Source organism: Juglans microcarpa x Juglans regia, chromosome 8D (genome assembly GCF_004785595.1).
Source record: "Juglans microcarpa x Juglans regia isolate MS1-56 chromosome 8D, Jm3101_v1.0, whole genome shotgun sequence".
Lineage (NCBI taxonomy): Eukaryota > Viridiplantae > Streptophyta > Magnoliopsida > Fagales > Juglandaceae > Juglans > Juglans microcarpa x Juglans regia.
The window spans coordinates 31,703,554-31,718,752 of record NC_054608.1 but is presented as its reverse complement, the minus strand read 5'-3'; the positions used below and the strand labels follow the sequence as shown (position 1 = coordinate 31,718,752).

At 39.6% G+C, this 15,199-nt stretch overlaps 2 protein-coding genes across 3 annotated transcripts; both read left to right on the top strand.

Moving 5' to 3' along the window:
* The first annotated feature begins 237 nt into the window (after nt 1–237).
* On the top strand, nt 238–9,163 carry LOC121242780 (sucrose transport protein SUC4-like). Of its 2 annotated transcripts, none has more exons than XM_041140729.1 (6): nt 238–963; nt 1,732–2,477; nt 3,870–3,933; nt 4,022–4,065; nt 8,360–8,519; nt 8,900–9,163. In XM_041140729.1, exons 1-5 carry the CDS (start codon nt 480–482, stop codon nt 8,516–8,518), a joined length of 1,497 nt encoding a protein of 498 aa, XP_040996663.1. In that variant the 5' UTR covers nt 238–479; the 3' UTR covers nt 8,519; nt 8,900–9,163. The 2 variants fall into 2 exon arrangements, with proteins under 2 accessions (XP_040996663.1, XP_040996662.1); XM_041140728.1 differs by having other exon boundaries at nt 8,897–9,163.
* A 2,763-nt stretch (nt 9,164–11,926) lies between these two features.
* Nucleotides 11,927–13,945, top strand: LOC121241893 (protein DETOXIFICATION 48-like). Its single transcript, XM_041139754.1, has 2 exons — nt 11,927–12,163; nt 12,383–13,945. The coding sequence occupies exons 1-2, from the start codon at nt 12,050–12,052 to the stop codon at nt 13,898–13,900; spliced, it is 1,632 nt and encodes a 543-aa protein (XP_040995688.1). The 5' UTR covers nt 11,927–12,049; the 3' UTR covers nt 13,901–13,945.
* Nucleotides 13,946–15,199: the final 1,254 nt, after the last annotated feature.

The following is a 15,199-nucleotide window of genomic DNA, read 5'->3' as shown; positions in this document are numbered from 1 at the left end:
ATGCTAGATTGATTTTACTTCAATCTCTTATATAAATTCTAAATAATTTGGAAAAAGAATTGAAAATGTTCGGAAAGATAAATATATAACATTAAGTAGGAAAATCATGTTTTAATAAAAACTTTATTTAAAACTTTATTGTTTTCTTTTTTTAAAAAAAAAAGAAAAAGATGAAGAAATATCTGATAATTACATGGTCTTTAATATCCAATCATATATCGGCACTTTATCCAAACCTCCCCCGGAAATTGAGGGTAAGAAAAAGGGCAGATTTGTAATTCGAAAATCATAACAGTCAAAGCTCCGAGGCGCGGTTCCGACCGGATCAACAGCTCGGTGAATCGTCCAGACTCCAAACCCGCCCTCCCTCTCTCCCGCTCTTCTTCAATAAACAGTTACGGAGATACAGAGTGAAACGAGAAAGTGAAACAAGCTGGAGTGATCAGGCAGAGAGTGAGATCGAGAAAACTGAGATCAAAATGGCGATCCCTGAAACGGAACGCCATCGGGGCAGGGCTCGACCGGCGGTTGTAGCTAGGGTTCCGTTGAGGCGCTTGCTGCGAGTGGCTTCCGTGGCGTGTGGGATTCAGTTTGGGTGGGCCTTGCAGCTATCTCTCCTCACTCCCTACGTGCAGGAGCTTGGTATCCCTCACGCCTGGGCCAGCATCATATGGCTGTGCGGCCCGCTCTCGGGCCTCCTCGTCCAGCCCCTTGTCGGCCACATGAGCGATCGATGCACCAGCCGCTTCGGCCGTCGTCGGCCATTTATATTCTCCGGGGCAGTGTTGATCGCGGTCTCCGTCCTGATCATCGGACACTCGGCAGACATCGGGTGGTTTCTAGGTGATCGAGGCAACGTCAGGCCGAGAGCCGTGGGTGCTTTCGTGTTCGGATTTTGGATTCTGGATGTGGCCAATAACATGACTCAGGGTCCTTGTAGAGCTCTGCTTGCTGATCTCACTGGTAAACCACCTTAGCTTATTATTGTTATTGTTGTTGTTATTAGTATTATACGGATAATTTTGTCGTTGGAAACATGGATAAGAAAATGACGAGTTGGCGGGCATTGTAAGTGTGCATTTGCACGCTTGTTAATTATTGACAAGAATATGTCTTGTCTCGAAACTGGTTAAGATTTCTCTATTAATGGATCCCTTGTATAGAAATAAAAGTACTACAATCTTCCCGAACCAGACTTTGCCTGGCATTAATTTTTTCGCAAGGTCAAGAAAACTTCGAGAATGTTCCACATTGCTTATTGTTGGCTGAGCTCAGTCAATATTGAAAAATAAAAGAATGTCACCTGTTGATGTGTGGATCATGCAAATAAAATTAATCAGCATTCATTCCGTCAAAGTTGTATCAGATTCTCGATGAATAATGTGATGAATGTGGATGGCTATGGTTATACTCAGGTTCACCATTGAATGGTGCAGGACATCCAGATCATATGTTTATTGTGAGACGTTATCCTTGCAATCAACCCTGCAGACTGTAGAATGCCACAATTATTTGAAAAAATGAAAAATCTCTGCACAGAATGATATTTCCAAAATACAATGAAAATTGTGCATCCATTATGGTTCATTCTTTTCAGAAACACCACTTAGCATGTACGCATTAGTGTGCATGTATGTAACATGTGAAAAAGATTAAAATGTGTCAAAAGATATAAGTTATGCAAACAACCAAAAAATTGACTTGTCTTGTGCTAAATGTCTGTCATGCTAGGAAAGGATCATCGAAGGACTCGAGTGGCAAATGCGTATTTCTCTCTATTTATGGCTGTTGGTAATGTTCTTGGCTTTGCCACTGGATCATACAATGGCTGGTTCAAGATTTTTCCATTTACTTATACATCTGCATGCAATGCTAATTGCGCAAATCTCAAGTCTGCTTTTTTTATTGACATTGTATTCATTGCAATTACCACGTATATAAGCATATCAGCTGCTCAGGAAGTGCCACTAGTTTCAAGTGACAGATCCACCCCCATTGTTGAAGATGGGCCAGGAACGTCAGGTCATGCTGAAGAAGCTTTCCTCTGGGAACTTTTTGGGACTTTTAGATATTTTTCGGGGCCTATATGGGTAATCCTGCTTGTTACTGCTTTGAACTGGATTGGATGGTTTCCATTTCTTCTTTTTGACACTGATTGGATGGGTCGAGAGATTTATGGTGGTGAGCCTAATGAAGGGCCGAATTATAGTACTGGAGTTAGAATGGGTGCACTTGGTCTGATGCTGAATTCAGTTATTCTAGGAATAACTTCGGTGCTCATGGAGAAGCTGTGTAGGAAATGGGGGGCTGGCTTTATATGGGGGATTTCAAATATCCTCATGGCTCTCTGCTTTATTGCAATGCTAGTACTTACCTTTGTGGCAAAGAGTGTTCACACTGAAGGCCATGCTCTTCCTCCAGATGGCATTGTGATTACTGCACTGCTGATTTTTGCAATTCTTGGCCTTCCTTTGGCGGTAAGTCATGCAGTTCTCTTCAGTGAAAGGAATACAAGTTCTCTACTTTATTTCCTGGTCATTCATACTTGAGAATAAAGGGAGAAAAGGTGTTAAACACCTGTTGTTTTGCATGCATTATGAATTCATGTCATTATGGCCCATGCACACTGGTGGAGACAAGGGCGGGCTAGGTTGAACCATTAACTCCCACCTCCTGCTCCTGAAAGAGGACTGGATGATCCCCTCTGGCTCTTTGGAAAATGTGAAAAAAATCATCTTGGCCCCTGTAAAAATTTTGAAAATGCCATGGTCTAAATTCTTCGAAAATCCTCGGAATCTATAAACAAGCTACAACAACGTTGGTCCAAAAAATTTTAAAAATAAATAAATAAATAGTATATTGTTTCTAAGACAATAAAAGTTTGGTCCTCGAGATTTGAAAGAAAAAGAAAAGATAGTGAAACTTTTATGTGATTCACCCACCTTTTTTTGGTATATTTAAAATGGAATGTGTGATGGTTAAGCCTAGGGAATGTTACTATCATGGAACATCCAAACATCACTTAAACACAAATACTTTTCAAATTCAAATTTTCAACTTTTTCATCAAATCATTACCTAATCATTACAACTTTCACAAACTTCTAAATAAAACATAAAAAAAAATTCAACTTTTTCAAATTCCAGAACAAAAATAATATTAAAAAATTATATTCTAACAATATTTTAAATTTATAATATTTTTATTCAACTTTTTCTCTCCTTTCCCAAAACCCCATAAAACATCTTAACAGAAACTATTTCACTACTGTTCACAAACCATTTCACTATTATTCACAAATCATTTCACTACTATTCACAGATTTTTCATCTCATCTCAACATCCAAATGAGGCCGTAATGTTTCAAATTGATTCAAGGGCGCCTTGCAAGAAAAAGCTTGATTTGGCATGACTTGTTATGATTTAGAGTTTGGGTACGTGTTTAAAATTGGGATGCCGGTTCGAGGAATTTACCCTAAATAAAACCTTGTTCTTTTAGGTTCAATTTATGAAGTCTAGCAAGTTTAAATTTTTAGTAAGAAAATGGTAAATAATTCATCAATAACCTCTTTTGGTAGCTCTGTGGTTATTTTGGGCAGAATCTGCCCCCTAAAGAGAAGATCCTTGCCCCACATTGTGTATGCATGGAGAGGGTCGTAATCACCAGGTGTTGTCATCTTGAGCTAAAACATGAACTCTCTTCTGATAGGATCTCTCCTGTATATCCTTAATGTTGGGAGCATTTAAGAACAGTGCAAGTTTTCTGGAGCAGGGCATCTAGACTCTACATATAGTTAATATAAGGATGACACTTTATGTATCATGCGGGATCTCTATTTATACACTGATTGTTAGATTGTATATTGCAGGTCACTTACAGCGTTCCGTATGCCTTGATATCCACACGCATTGAGTCTTTGGGACTTGGCCAAGGTGGGCATTTTTGTTTTTTGGCTAACTTGCCAAATTTTATGAGGATGCTGGGTGCTGAGCTGCTTATCTAAACGGTTGGTTCTTGCAGGATTATCAATGGGTGTCCTGAATCTGGCAATAGTGATCCCACAGGTATGGTTGCCCTTACTCCCCTTTGTACTATGTGCATATCTGCCACTACTAAACTAATTGGAATCAACATATGTTCTTGATAGAGTCTATTTTATGTAGTTATTTTAATAATCTACATGTATCTTCATCACTGTGGCCTGTAGCAGTAGCATGATTTAATCAATTCAATTAAATTGGTAGTTACCAAGCTAGCAAAAATTTATAGTTCCATTCCTTTGTTTGTGATACTTGATTCACAAATTGAGGATAAGGGAGCGGTAAATGGGATCCTACATTGTCTTGGAGGGAGAAGTTGCAGTTTGTAGTTGTTTCACGGGAATCAAGTTAAAAGCTAGCCTAAGTTTCATCTTTTTATTTCTGTTTATTAATGGTTGTTTTGACGGAGGAGGCAAACAGACATCGAAACCTCAAAAAGTGATATGAGTTGCACGGGTTCAAAGATTTTGAGTGTGAGTATGAGGGTATTTCGTGGGAGGCAAATATAATTTGTCTTTAACTGTACTTCTATATTTTCTTGGAAGTTTTTGGATTAAATTGGAATTTACATTTTCAAGGTGTTATATTGAAATATAACTTTTAATGTGCCAATTAGAAATGTAATTTTGATGAATTATTAAAAAAGAAAGGAATATAATTTTGGTGAATAATCTTCATTCCTTCTTCGGAACGGGCACAGTAAGTGAAGAAAGTTACTTGAATTTGGATGCTTCCACGTGTAATGATGCATCAAGTAGAACAGGAAAATATTGGGGACTAGATGTTTGTGATGTGGTGGGTTGCGGCTGAATCAGGGTACCAGGTGGTGTCTGGGTAGGTAGGGGATGGCTGATAAGTGTTTGTGAAATTGGCTGAGAAAGATGGAGGAGCCTCATATTGGTAGGAATGGTTGAAACGGTGCCGACATTGTAGTGCTACATGGCCACGGTTACCACACACTTGACAGATTTGGCGAGTGTTAGGGAATAGAGGGTAAGTATTTGAGGGTGGATTGGGGTAGGTACCACTGCGACCTCCTCTGGTGTATGAGTTGGAGCATCCTCTGGTATTCCCATTTCTGCTGGATGTGCCTCCTCTTGAGTAGCCTCGACCACGTTGGGTACGACCTCCAGTTGTTGTGACATTTACCGAAGGTTCAGTGGGGGACATGGTCCTATTTGAGTGAGCTAACCTGCTTTCATGAATTGAGAAGAAGCTGAAAAAGTTCTTGGGAGGAGACAGGGTCAGACCTTGTGGTAATGGAGGTCACGAAGGATTCATATGAGGGACCAAGCCCCGGTGAGCAAGTAGGTGACAAAATCTTGGTCAGGAAGAGGACTTCCAGTTGAGGCCAAGGTATCAGCTAGTGCTCATACTTTGGAAAAGAAATCTGTGATGGAGAGCTCACCCCGAGCAAGGTTAGCTAATTGAAAACGAACTTGGAATTGTTTGGCTTGAGATTTAGAGGTAAAAAGGGAGTCAAGAGAGCTCCAGAGTTCATGAGATGTTGTAGATGAGAGAACATGGCGCAGAACAGACTCTGATATGGAAGAAAACAAAATGCTCAGCACAAGCTGGTTTGTCTTCTTCCAGGCAGAGTACTTAGGGTTAACATTGGGTTGGTCAGTAATAAATTGAGGAGGAGAGAGAGTGCCATCGATGTATTGGTATAAGTCTTGGCCCTGGAGATAGGCACTGACCTGAACTTTCCAGAGTGGAATGTTATCGGTAGTGAGCTTGCTAGTTACGACATGGGAGAAGGAGGGTGCAGAGGTTGAGATATTCGCAGCAGAGGCGTTGGCCATTTTGAGACAGAGGTCTGGAATGCTCTGATACCATATCAGAGACCCATTTTAGCTGAAATGTTCCTTGTATTTTCATTGATATTTCTCCTGTATTTATACAAGTAAAAATGGAATCACAGTTGTTACATAACTGGAGAGAATAACAGAAAAGGATCCCTACGGTTACAGTGCTGTATTATGGTGCTTTACAAGCATTATTTCCATCTATGCTAATAGCTGGATTGTGCTCTCTTAATTTGTATGACTAGTTATTCAAATCTTAGGTCTATGTATTATTAAGTAATAGGTGTATCAAACTCTCTATGTCCTTTCCTCCATCTGCCTCTCTTTCGAAACTTCTATATTAATTGCACGTCCAAAGATACAAGGTTCTAGCATAAATTGCAGTTCACCTGCTTATAATACTTCACAAAAACTTTTAACCACCCTGAATTATAGAACCAGATAACTGAGTTTGAGATATTAGATTTTTTCGTCTGTTACTTTGCTGTTTTTTAAAGTGGCACGGTAGTTACATTGGACAAGCATGTGTTGTTTTCTGTGCTTTTGCTAACCTAGGCGTGTTGGTGTATGGTGCTTCAGATAGATTGTTAGACCATTCTCTGATAGCCATTTTCTGTTAAAGTGGCTGATGTTTTATTAAATACAATAGCTACAAGTGACAAGCATGTGTGTTATTTACGGTCTTCTTTTTTTTTTTTTTTTTTTTTTTGACATGGGCATGCTAGTTGAAGGGTGGTGGATTTACACTGTGAACCCCTTTTTTTGATAGCTTAAGCTTTTGGTACTTATGGTTTGTAGCATGGATTGATGGGTCTTTCTCTCTCCCTCCGAAAGATTCGTGGTTTGACCCTCATTCTATTAGTTTCTTTTGCTTTTGCATGTATGAGACCCATTGTTAGTTCCAAGTTATGTGGTGGCTGTGATGGATTATGGCAAAAGATGTGGGGGGATAAGGTGTGGAAGTTTGGACAGCTTGGAAGAAGGATTGGATAGTGGTAGAAGTGGGGTAGTCTTGAGCTTATGGTGGCAAGCCACCAACTCTCTCTCTCTCTCTCTATCTCTCTCTCTGCTTTTTTATTTTTATTTTACAAATGTTTAGTTGGGTGGATGTGTCACCTCAACTTATCCCTTTAATGCATCACCTCAATAAATCAATGTGCTAGTCTGTCCAGTTTTGTAGGGTTCAGCTGGTTATATGTTCTTGTCTGAGATTTTTTAAGGAGGTGAACTGTAATTTTACCCTTTTGTATAGTACAAAAAATAGTAAAGAGAGGGAATTTGAAGTTTGATTTCTAGCAACCTGTACTTTTTGCTTTTGTACACGCGCCCACACATCCACATTTATAATTTTTTGAACATTCATTTTCCTAACATATTGAATTGTTTTTATTTTTTGGCTTTTTATAAATATATATATTTTAAAAACTCAATACATTTTTTAACATTCAATTTCCTAACAGATTGTATGTCTTTCATCATTAAATAAGTGAACTTGGGACGATACAATACATGCTAATAGAGCTATGATATTCTTCTTCTGAAATTCTAGTGAAAACATGTCAGTTGTCAAATATATTTTGTCTACCGAAAATGACTTTCATTCACAATGTACTTGATATGAATACCACAGTAGTTAGCCTGTATCATGTAATAGAACATTTGCTGCATGTATGATAGGATGATAGGAACACTCAACCTTCTAGTAAGGGCCACTTACAAAATTATATGGGGGTTTTTCTCTCCACTAAGGGCCACTTTTGAAATCAGAGGTTAATGTATATTTCGACACTCAACCTTCTAGTAAACTTCTAGATAATTTGGAAAAATAAGAACATTGTAAACCCAGATTTATCTTACATCCAGAAGAAGAGAGGGGGGCCAGGGGAGTCTGTTGGAATTTGGCCTTTTTTTCTGATTTTCAGTAAAGAAAGTATTGGCATTTGGCGTTGATCTAAAACCATGCCTATAACATAGAAGACCATCTTTTATGGTGAATATATGCCTGAAATATCCACACGCCTAAATTGTTGTCTAGGAGCAACTTGCTTTGGTTCACCGATGCCAGTAGACAGCAGAACTCTTAAGCCTGGAATCGTCTGGATAAAAAAAGTCTGGCTGTCCTAGGCATTGTGAAGATGCAGGCTTTCTTCGCAGCTCATCAAAGCACGACCTCACCTTAGCATCACGCTGAGGGAAGAAGTATAAGTTTATATGTTACTCTTAATCTTTGAAAAAAGAACACATGCAGTGAATGTTGGAAAAATAAAAAAAATCACCAATTATGAAATAGTGACATTTATAATTAGGAGAACAGTCATGTTGCTAATTACCCTATCTGATATCATTCAAGCGGTTAGGTATCTTATTTAACTGTCGTTTTCCCTGCTGCTTATTCTTAATCTATATCCTGGAATGAGTGATATTCTGTAATTCTGGTAGCATGTCATTAGGTTTCTTCATTATAATTCTTTAGTCATTTAATTTATGAATCTTTTGTGTTCTGAGAGCAGGTGGTGGTGTCCCTGGGAAGTGGACCATGGGATCAGCTATTTGGTGGTGGAAATTCTCCAGCCTTTGCTGTGGCAGCACTTGCAGCCTTTGCTAGTGGACTTACAGCCATCTTAGCTATTCCGCGATCTGGTCCTCAGAAGCCCAGAGGCCTCACATGAGGTATCATGTTGTATCTGCTTTCTTCACTACTTTATCAAGTTAGCTGGTACCCAAAATTTGTAAATAGCCATTGTTATTTCGACCTATTATATACAAATAATTTGCTGGTCATTTCATCCCAAAAGTATCCCTACCTTTCTTTCTTTGTTTTTTCTGCCCCCTCAATATTTGGTTTTATCTTTTAAGATATTCAAGTAGTGAGGGTCCTAAAGTTTCATCTCATTGGCTGTTGACATAGGAATTGAGAGCCGATTACAAGACCAATTTTCCATTATTGTTTTCCTTCTCTTTCATTTGAAATATTGGTGGTTTTATGAACTTTGTCTCATTCATAGCCTAATGAAACCTGTTACTGAACCATGAATTCTGTTTTAAAGTAGTGAGAAAGTCTGGACTGAAGGCGTGGATCTCCATTTACAATGGGCAATGGTGGACGTTCTACATAAATAATTAACGATGGAAAATAGTCATTTTTGAAGCACTAGGTTTTCAGACATGCTTGAAAGCTGTCACCAAATGCTGTGTGAGACAGGTTATCTACAATTAGTGGAGAATTTCTTCTACAAAAATGGATTCCAACATGGGAAAATGTTGCTTTATGGCTAATTGCCTTGGAAAAGTAGGTGAAGCCTCAGCTCTGGATTCCAAAAACAACACTCGAGACTAATTCCTTACCAACCAAGATAAGTTGCCCTTAATTGGGAATTATTCCTCAGGAAAAAAAAAAAAAAATGAATTTTGTTTTAGGGAAAAGCTGATTGTGCTTCGGCGGTTCAATGAAGTTGTATTGGAATCTCATGCATGCTGTGCATGAATTTGTTGTGTGAATATGGTTAAGTGTGCTTGTGGCAAACAATGAATATATGAATTATGCTGATTGAAACCTTGATGGAATTGGAGACACGTCTTTTACGGTCTGATTTTTTTTTTTTAGGAAAGCTGGAGTGATTTTTCTTTGGCAGGTTTCCTTTCTTATTGTGCTTTTCTTTTTCCTTTTTTATTTTTTGGTTTGTTTTGCTTGCGTCTGAACGTTGGAATAAATTCTTGCGTTTATTGCACTTACCAGTATCAATGAAAGTGTCTGTTTTTGCTTTGAATGTTCCCATCAATGCTACGAAGGCTTGTGACGTATTTGAAAATACGATCATCTTTGCTCAGATTGCAGCCAATTTGGGCAGAGGTGCAGGGGAAGGGCTCCTCTGGGCAGGTGACCCGGGGCACCTGCCCAAGGAGGTGGGGTTATCCTACATCCTGCCCGAGTTCCTTGCAACAAATCATAGAACATTGACATGCTTGAAACCTCGATGCATGCAAATGTGTATCAAGGACTCACTATCTGTCATGCTTGCCGTACAAAGATGAAGCATACATTTAGCACATTAGGCGGCGGCTTGTAGTAATTCAACAAGCATCTTAAGGCTGTGTTTTGAGAGAGAAAAGAATCTTTTATTTTTTTTATTTTTTGCTTTGGAATTGGTGAAAGGGATGGAATATATGAATTTGTTGGAGTTTGAAGGGGGAGTATAATCTTTTAATTAACAGGAAATTCTTTTCTAACAGGTCTTGTCACTTTCCCAAATCCTTTTCCCCAAACTTGCTTTGGAATTGCATTTTTTAGTCAGTTTCGATGCCAAAATAATTTCTGAGCTCCACTAACAACTTGGTGTAATGTGTGCATCTTTTCTGATTGACGTTTGTACAAGTGAATGCCATCACCCCGTGATCAAACTTGTCAATTTCTTTTGCTACTCTGTTAGGATCTGAGATGCTAAGTTCCAAAATAAAATATGATTTTATTTTTTATTTTTTTATCCCCAAGTTAATTTTCTCATTTATTTGGGATGCTGGAAATAAGGGTTTTTTTTTTTTTTTTTTTTATGAATTATTTTGGGGGCTCGACATATAGCTTTCATTTACAGGGACTTATTGGTCTAAAGACACATGGAGTCTGACATTGTGGTGAGTATGGGTTTCAGGGGAAGTAATATCTTATACAAGGAAACAAAAAATTCTGATTCTTTGAAGTTGCTGAAGACTGAGAAGGAAAGGAAAGAAAAATTAAACTCAACTCTGCTGTTTTCTTGGTTTGGAATTTTGGGGTGGTGATGATGGATGGATGAATTGATGGTAGGGCAGCCTTTTCTCTGTTGTATGGCAGCTGCAGACACAGCCAAAGCTCTCTCTCCCACAGAGCGACAGAGTCTGATCTGCTCTGTTGTGAGAAAGGGAATACATAATAAATGGTTGTAATTGGCGCACGTAAGTTGTCTCTCAGTAGTGTTCCCTTTCTCCCATCTGCCTCTTCTTCATACTACTCTCCATTGGCAATCCTTCCCGCTAGTGGTCCGATTCATGAACACCACCCACCTATCTCGAAGATAAACTTTTTTAATAAAAACAAATTTTTAAAAAAATTAAAAAAAAAAAAATTGCAAATTGCAATGAAAAGATCTACCAGATCATCTTCATCTTGCACTTTAGGGTTCAAAACCCCACCTGAGCCCAAACTCACCCAAAAACCAAATTTTCAACCAGATTTTTCCACTTCTTTAATAAAGGACACTTAAGATGCTCTAGTTGGTACACTTGTTTTCAGTGTTTTAACTACTACTCTTTTGTGTCCAAACGAGTAAAACAAAGAGCGAAAACAGATGGGGGCCGGGGAACAGAATTTACACCAAGCTTGTCACCTAAAACTAGAGCAAGTGGTTTGAAGGATGTTTTGGGGGGGGTGTTGTAATGGGATCTGGACAGCAAGAGTCATGCTCGGAATGGGTTTTCTCACATGGGTTGTGCAACAAAGGGATCATGCACGATGCATGCATGCCTTAGAACATGCAAACATTCAAAGCATGCTGCAGCCAGCCAGCCATTGTCAAACAACATATATGCCTTTTGACCCTTGTCATTTCACTTCACAAGTAGGCGAATTTGCTAGCTCTTCGATGATCCCTTCCCCACTTCACAAGTAGTCCCAAAGATAAACTTCTTTATCCTTGTTCGTACTGAGATCAGAAACCAAACTTGGGTTTAAAAGATTATCCACGTACGTTTAAAAGGACAACCAGTATCATTCAAACAAAGCAAATGACCTGATTGGGCGGTAAAAAAAATACTAATATTTCTCTAATCTTCTTTCTTTACCCTATAATTTTAGTATCGAGGATAAGATCAGGGCTCCCACATGTTATGAACTCCACCCAAACGCTTCCAATATCAAGGAAGGAAATGAATATATAGTAATTGCTAGCCTAATAGTTTTAGAGAGAGAGAGAGAGAGAGAGAGAGAGAGAGAGGGCCCCCCAAAAAACTACACACAAATTCTCTTTGCTAAGTTGACACGTGCCTGCAGAACCAACAGTAGGGCCTAATCCCTTCATCTATATATAAACCCTACCCCCCATCCACCCGTTCCCATACTGCAAAACAAAAGAACTGCGCACACAAGCACACAAGCCTATTTTGTACATCCTGATCATCCCTCTCATTAACCCCTCCTTTTAAACTTTATTCTCTCAGAAAAGGCTATCATGTGTAACCCAAATCCATCTGCTCCCAAGAAAACCCATTCCGTAAATCTCAATCAATCCACGGATCTTCAGCTTGATGACGAAGAACTTCAAAGGTGGCCAACTCCTCCTGAGGTAAAAATGAGATCCATGCACACCCCCCATTTTCGTGATGACATATATAAAACAAATATATACCAATACATACATACATACATATATATATATATATGTATACATGTATACATACATATTGCTAAGACGACACTTGAGAACAGTAATGATCGATAAAGATAGCTATCAAAATACACTCATTTTTGCAGGAACTAATTTACTTTTGTTTCCAATATTCAGGCCTTGGAAGAAATCAAAGCCATCGGGAAGATCTCAGGCCCAACAGCCATCACAGGTCTACTTCTATATTCAAGGGCCATGATCTCCATGCTTTTTCTTGGCTATCTTGGAGAACTTGAGCTCGCTGGAGGATCTCTCTCTATTGGCTTCGCCAACATCACCGGCTACTCTGTTATCTCCGGTTTGGCCATGGGAATGGAACCCATCTGTGGACAAGCTTACGGTGCCAAACAATGGAAGCTTCTTGGCTTAACTTCTCAGAGGACAGTCCTTCTACTCCTCTCCACCTCCATTCCCATCTCTTTCATGTGGCTAAACATGAAGAGAATCCTCTTGTGGTGCGGCCAAGACGAAGAAATATCTTCCGTGGCCCATTCTTTCATTCTCTTCTCCATTCCAGACCTCTTCTTCCTTTCTCTACTTCATCCTCTTAGAATCTATCTAAGGACTCAAAGCATCACATTACCATTAACTTACTGTTCAGCCCTCTCTGTTCTCCTTCACGTCCCCATAAATTTCCTTCTAGTCTTCCATTTCAAGATGGGTATTGCAGGGGTTGCCATAGCAATGGTCTGGACCAATCTCAATCTCTTCCTCCTACTTTCTTCCTTCGTATATTTCTCCGGTGTGTATAAAGACTCGTGGGTGTGTCCGAGCATGGATTGCCTTCGAGGTTGGTCGTCTTTGCTCGCCCTGGCGATCCCAACTTGCATCTCCGTTTGCCTTGAATGGTGGTGGTACGAGTTCATGATAATGCTGTGCGGTCTTCTAGTCAACCCGAAAGCAACCATTGCATCCATGGGAATCCTCATACAAACGACCTCTCTAGTCTACGTCTTTCCCTCTGCTCTTAGTCTTGGAGTTTCCACAAGAGTTGGGAACGAACTCGGCGCAAATCGCCCAGCTAAAGCCAGAATTTCCATGATTGTTTCACTAGTTTGTGCAATCGTTTTGGGCCTCAGTGCCATGCTGTTCACAACCTTGATGAGGCATCAGTGGGGTCGATTCTTCACAAGCGACTCTGAAATTCTCGAACTTACTGCAATTGCATTGCCAGTCGCCGGGCTATGCGAGCTTGGAAATTGCCCACAAACCACCGGCTGTGGAGTTTTGAGAGGGAGCGCAAGGCCAACTACTGGGGCAAACATCAATTTGGGGTCATTTTATTTGGTGGGTATGCCTGTGGCCATCTTCTTGGGGTTTGTGGCGAAAATGGGGTTCGCCGGGCTGTGGCTGGGCTTGCTTGCGGCACAGGCATCCTGTGCCCTGCTCATGATGTATGTCCTCTGCAGAACAGATTGGACGGTTCAAGTAGAGAGAGCAAGAGAACTCACACAAACATGTACCAAATCTTCTCCAGCTTTGCCAATATCATCATCAACACCAGAGTCAAACACCAAGAAATCCATCAGCAGTAAGGCTAATCTTGAAGAGATACTCTGCGTTGGTGATGAGTTTGTGAAGTCAACCTCACCTGAAACAGACCCTCTGATCTGTACTAGACAAACCGTGCATTGAGGAAATTTTCACCTCCCCATTTTTGACACTCCCCCCCCCCCCCCCCCCCCCCCCCCCCCCCCCCCCCCCCCCAAAAAAAAAAAAAAAAAAAAACTGAGCTGAGGTGAAAGTTAAACATTAATTGTAATTAGATTAGAACTCTTTCTTATGTTTGACCTTCTTTTTCAAAGTTGTTGTATTAATAAAAACAGAAATCTGTAGAATAGAATCAAAATACATGCATCTGTTCTCCATACTCGGCATTGTGACTCCGTCTGTCGGTAAGTGTGCGTGTCTGTAAGAGAGAGAGAGAGAGAGAGAGGGTTAAGCTGTCGGATGTTTTTGAGGCCTGGGAAAAAGAATCGACCTTTCGATCCTGTTGTTTCTTTCCATATTAGGCAACATCTTGACTACCTAAAAGGGAAAAATTAGCATAATCCACTGTAAACTAGGGCTAAAAACAATCCTATACCTTAAAAACTGTTGCTATACGTCATCATGTAGGATGTAGCCGTAGTGCCGTACTATACAATAGAAACCTAGCCATCACCTACGTACGTACGTAACTATAACCAGTACGTACATGATCATGATAACATGAAGATTAATACAAAGAAGAATGCAGAAATTTATTACTAAAAGAAAGGACGTGATCATCACGAGGTTTTTCATCCGATCCATATATATATATATATACGTCTTAGTATATATCCCAGAATTGTGCTACAAAAAAATGGAGAAATTATTAGAATATTCGATCATGATCTGATCAACGATTGAGTTCACTGCAGCATTTTCCCCCTAAGAAAATGCATGTAAAAATGAAACGCACTTTTAAGTACATGCGCGTGTGCGCATACGTGCATACCACGTGGGGTTATTTCTGCAGAAGAAAGAGATCAATGCAGTAGAGAAAGGATAATAATTATTGGTAGTCGGAAAAGACATTATTGTAGAGTCGGGGTGGAGTCCAGGGGCACCTGCTTCGAACTGAAGAAACAAAATCAAGCTATTATTGCCTATGTCTACTTCTAACATGACAAAACAACAGAAACAGTGCTCTCTGTATTACCATTTCGCCATCCCCACACCCCCACCAGGCCACCACCCACCATTTGTTTTTTTCTGCAGAACCAACATAATATATAATATTCCACCGGAAAAGAAAAAACAATTCTAGTTAAATTAATAAAGTTTGTGGTGAGGAATATAACTTTTAAGGTAGGGTTGAATATTGAGTTGAGCTGAGTTGAGTTAAAATGAAATTAGATGAGATGGTTAGAGTTGAAAGATGAATAAAATATTATTAAAATATAATTT

Bases quoted from the DNA above. Each gene is read 5' to 3' on its own strand.
- LOC121242780 (XM_041140729.1), top strand. From the start codon at position 480: ATGGCGATCCCTGAAACGGAACGCCATCGGGGCAGGGCTCGACCGGCG. The intron at 2,478-3,869 runs GTAAGTCATGCA...TGTATATTGCAG, and splicing joins TTCTTGGCCTTCCTTTGGCG to GTCACTTACAGCGTTCCGTA. The intron at 4,066-8,359 runs GTATGGTTGCCC...TTCTGAGAGCAG, and splicing joins TGGCAATAGTGATCCCACAG to GTGGTGGTGTCCCTGGGAAG.
- LOC121241893 (XM_041139754.1), top strand. From the start codon at position 12,050: ATGTGTAACCCAAATCCATCTGCTCCCAAGAAAACCCATTCCGTAAAT. The intron at 12,164-12,382 runs GTAAAAATGAGA...TCCAATATTCAG, and splicing joins GGTGGCCAACTCCTCCTGAG to GCCTTGGAAGAAATCAAAGC.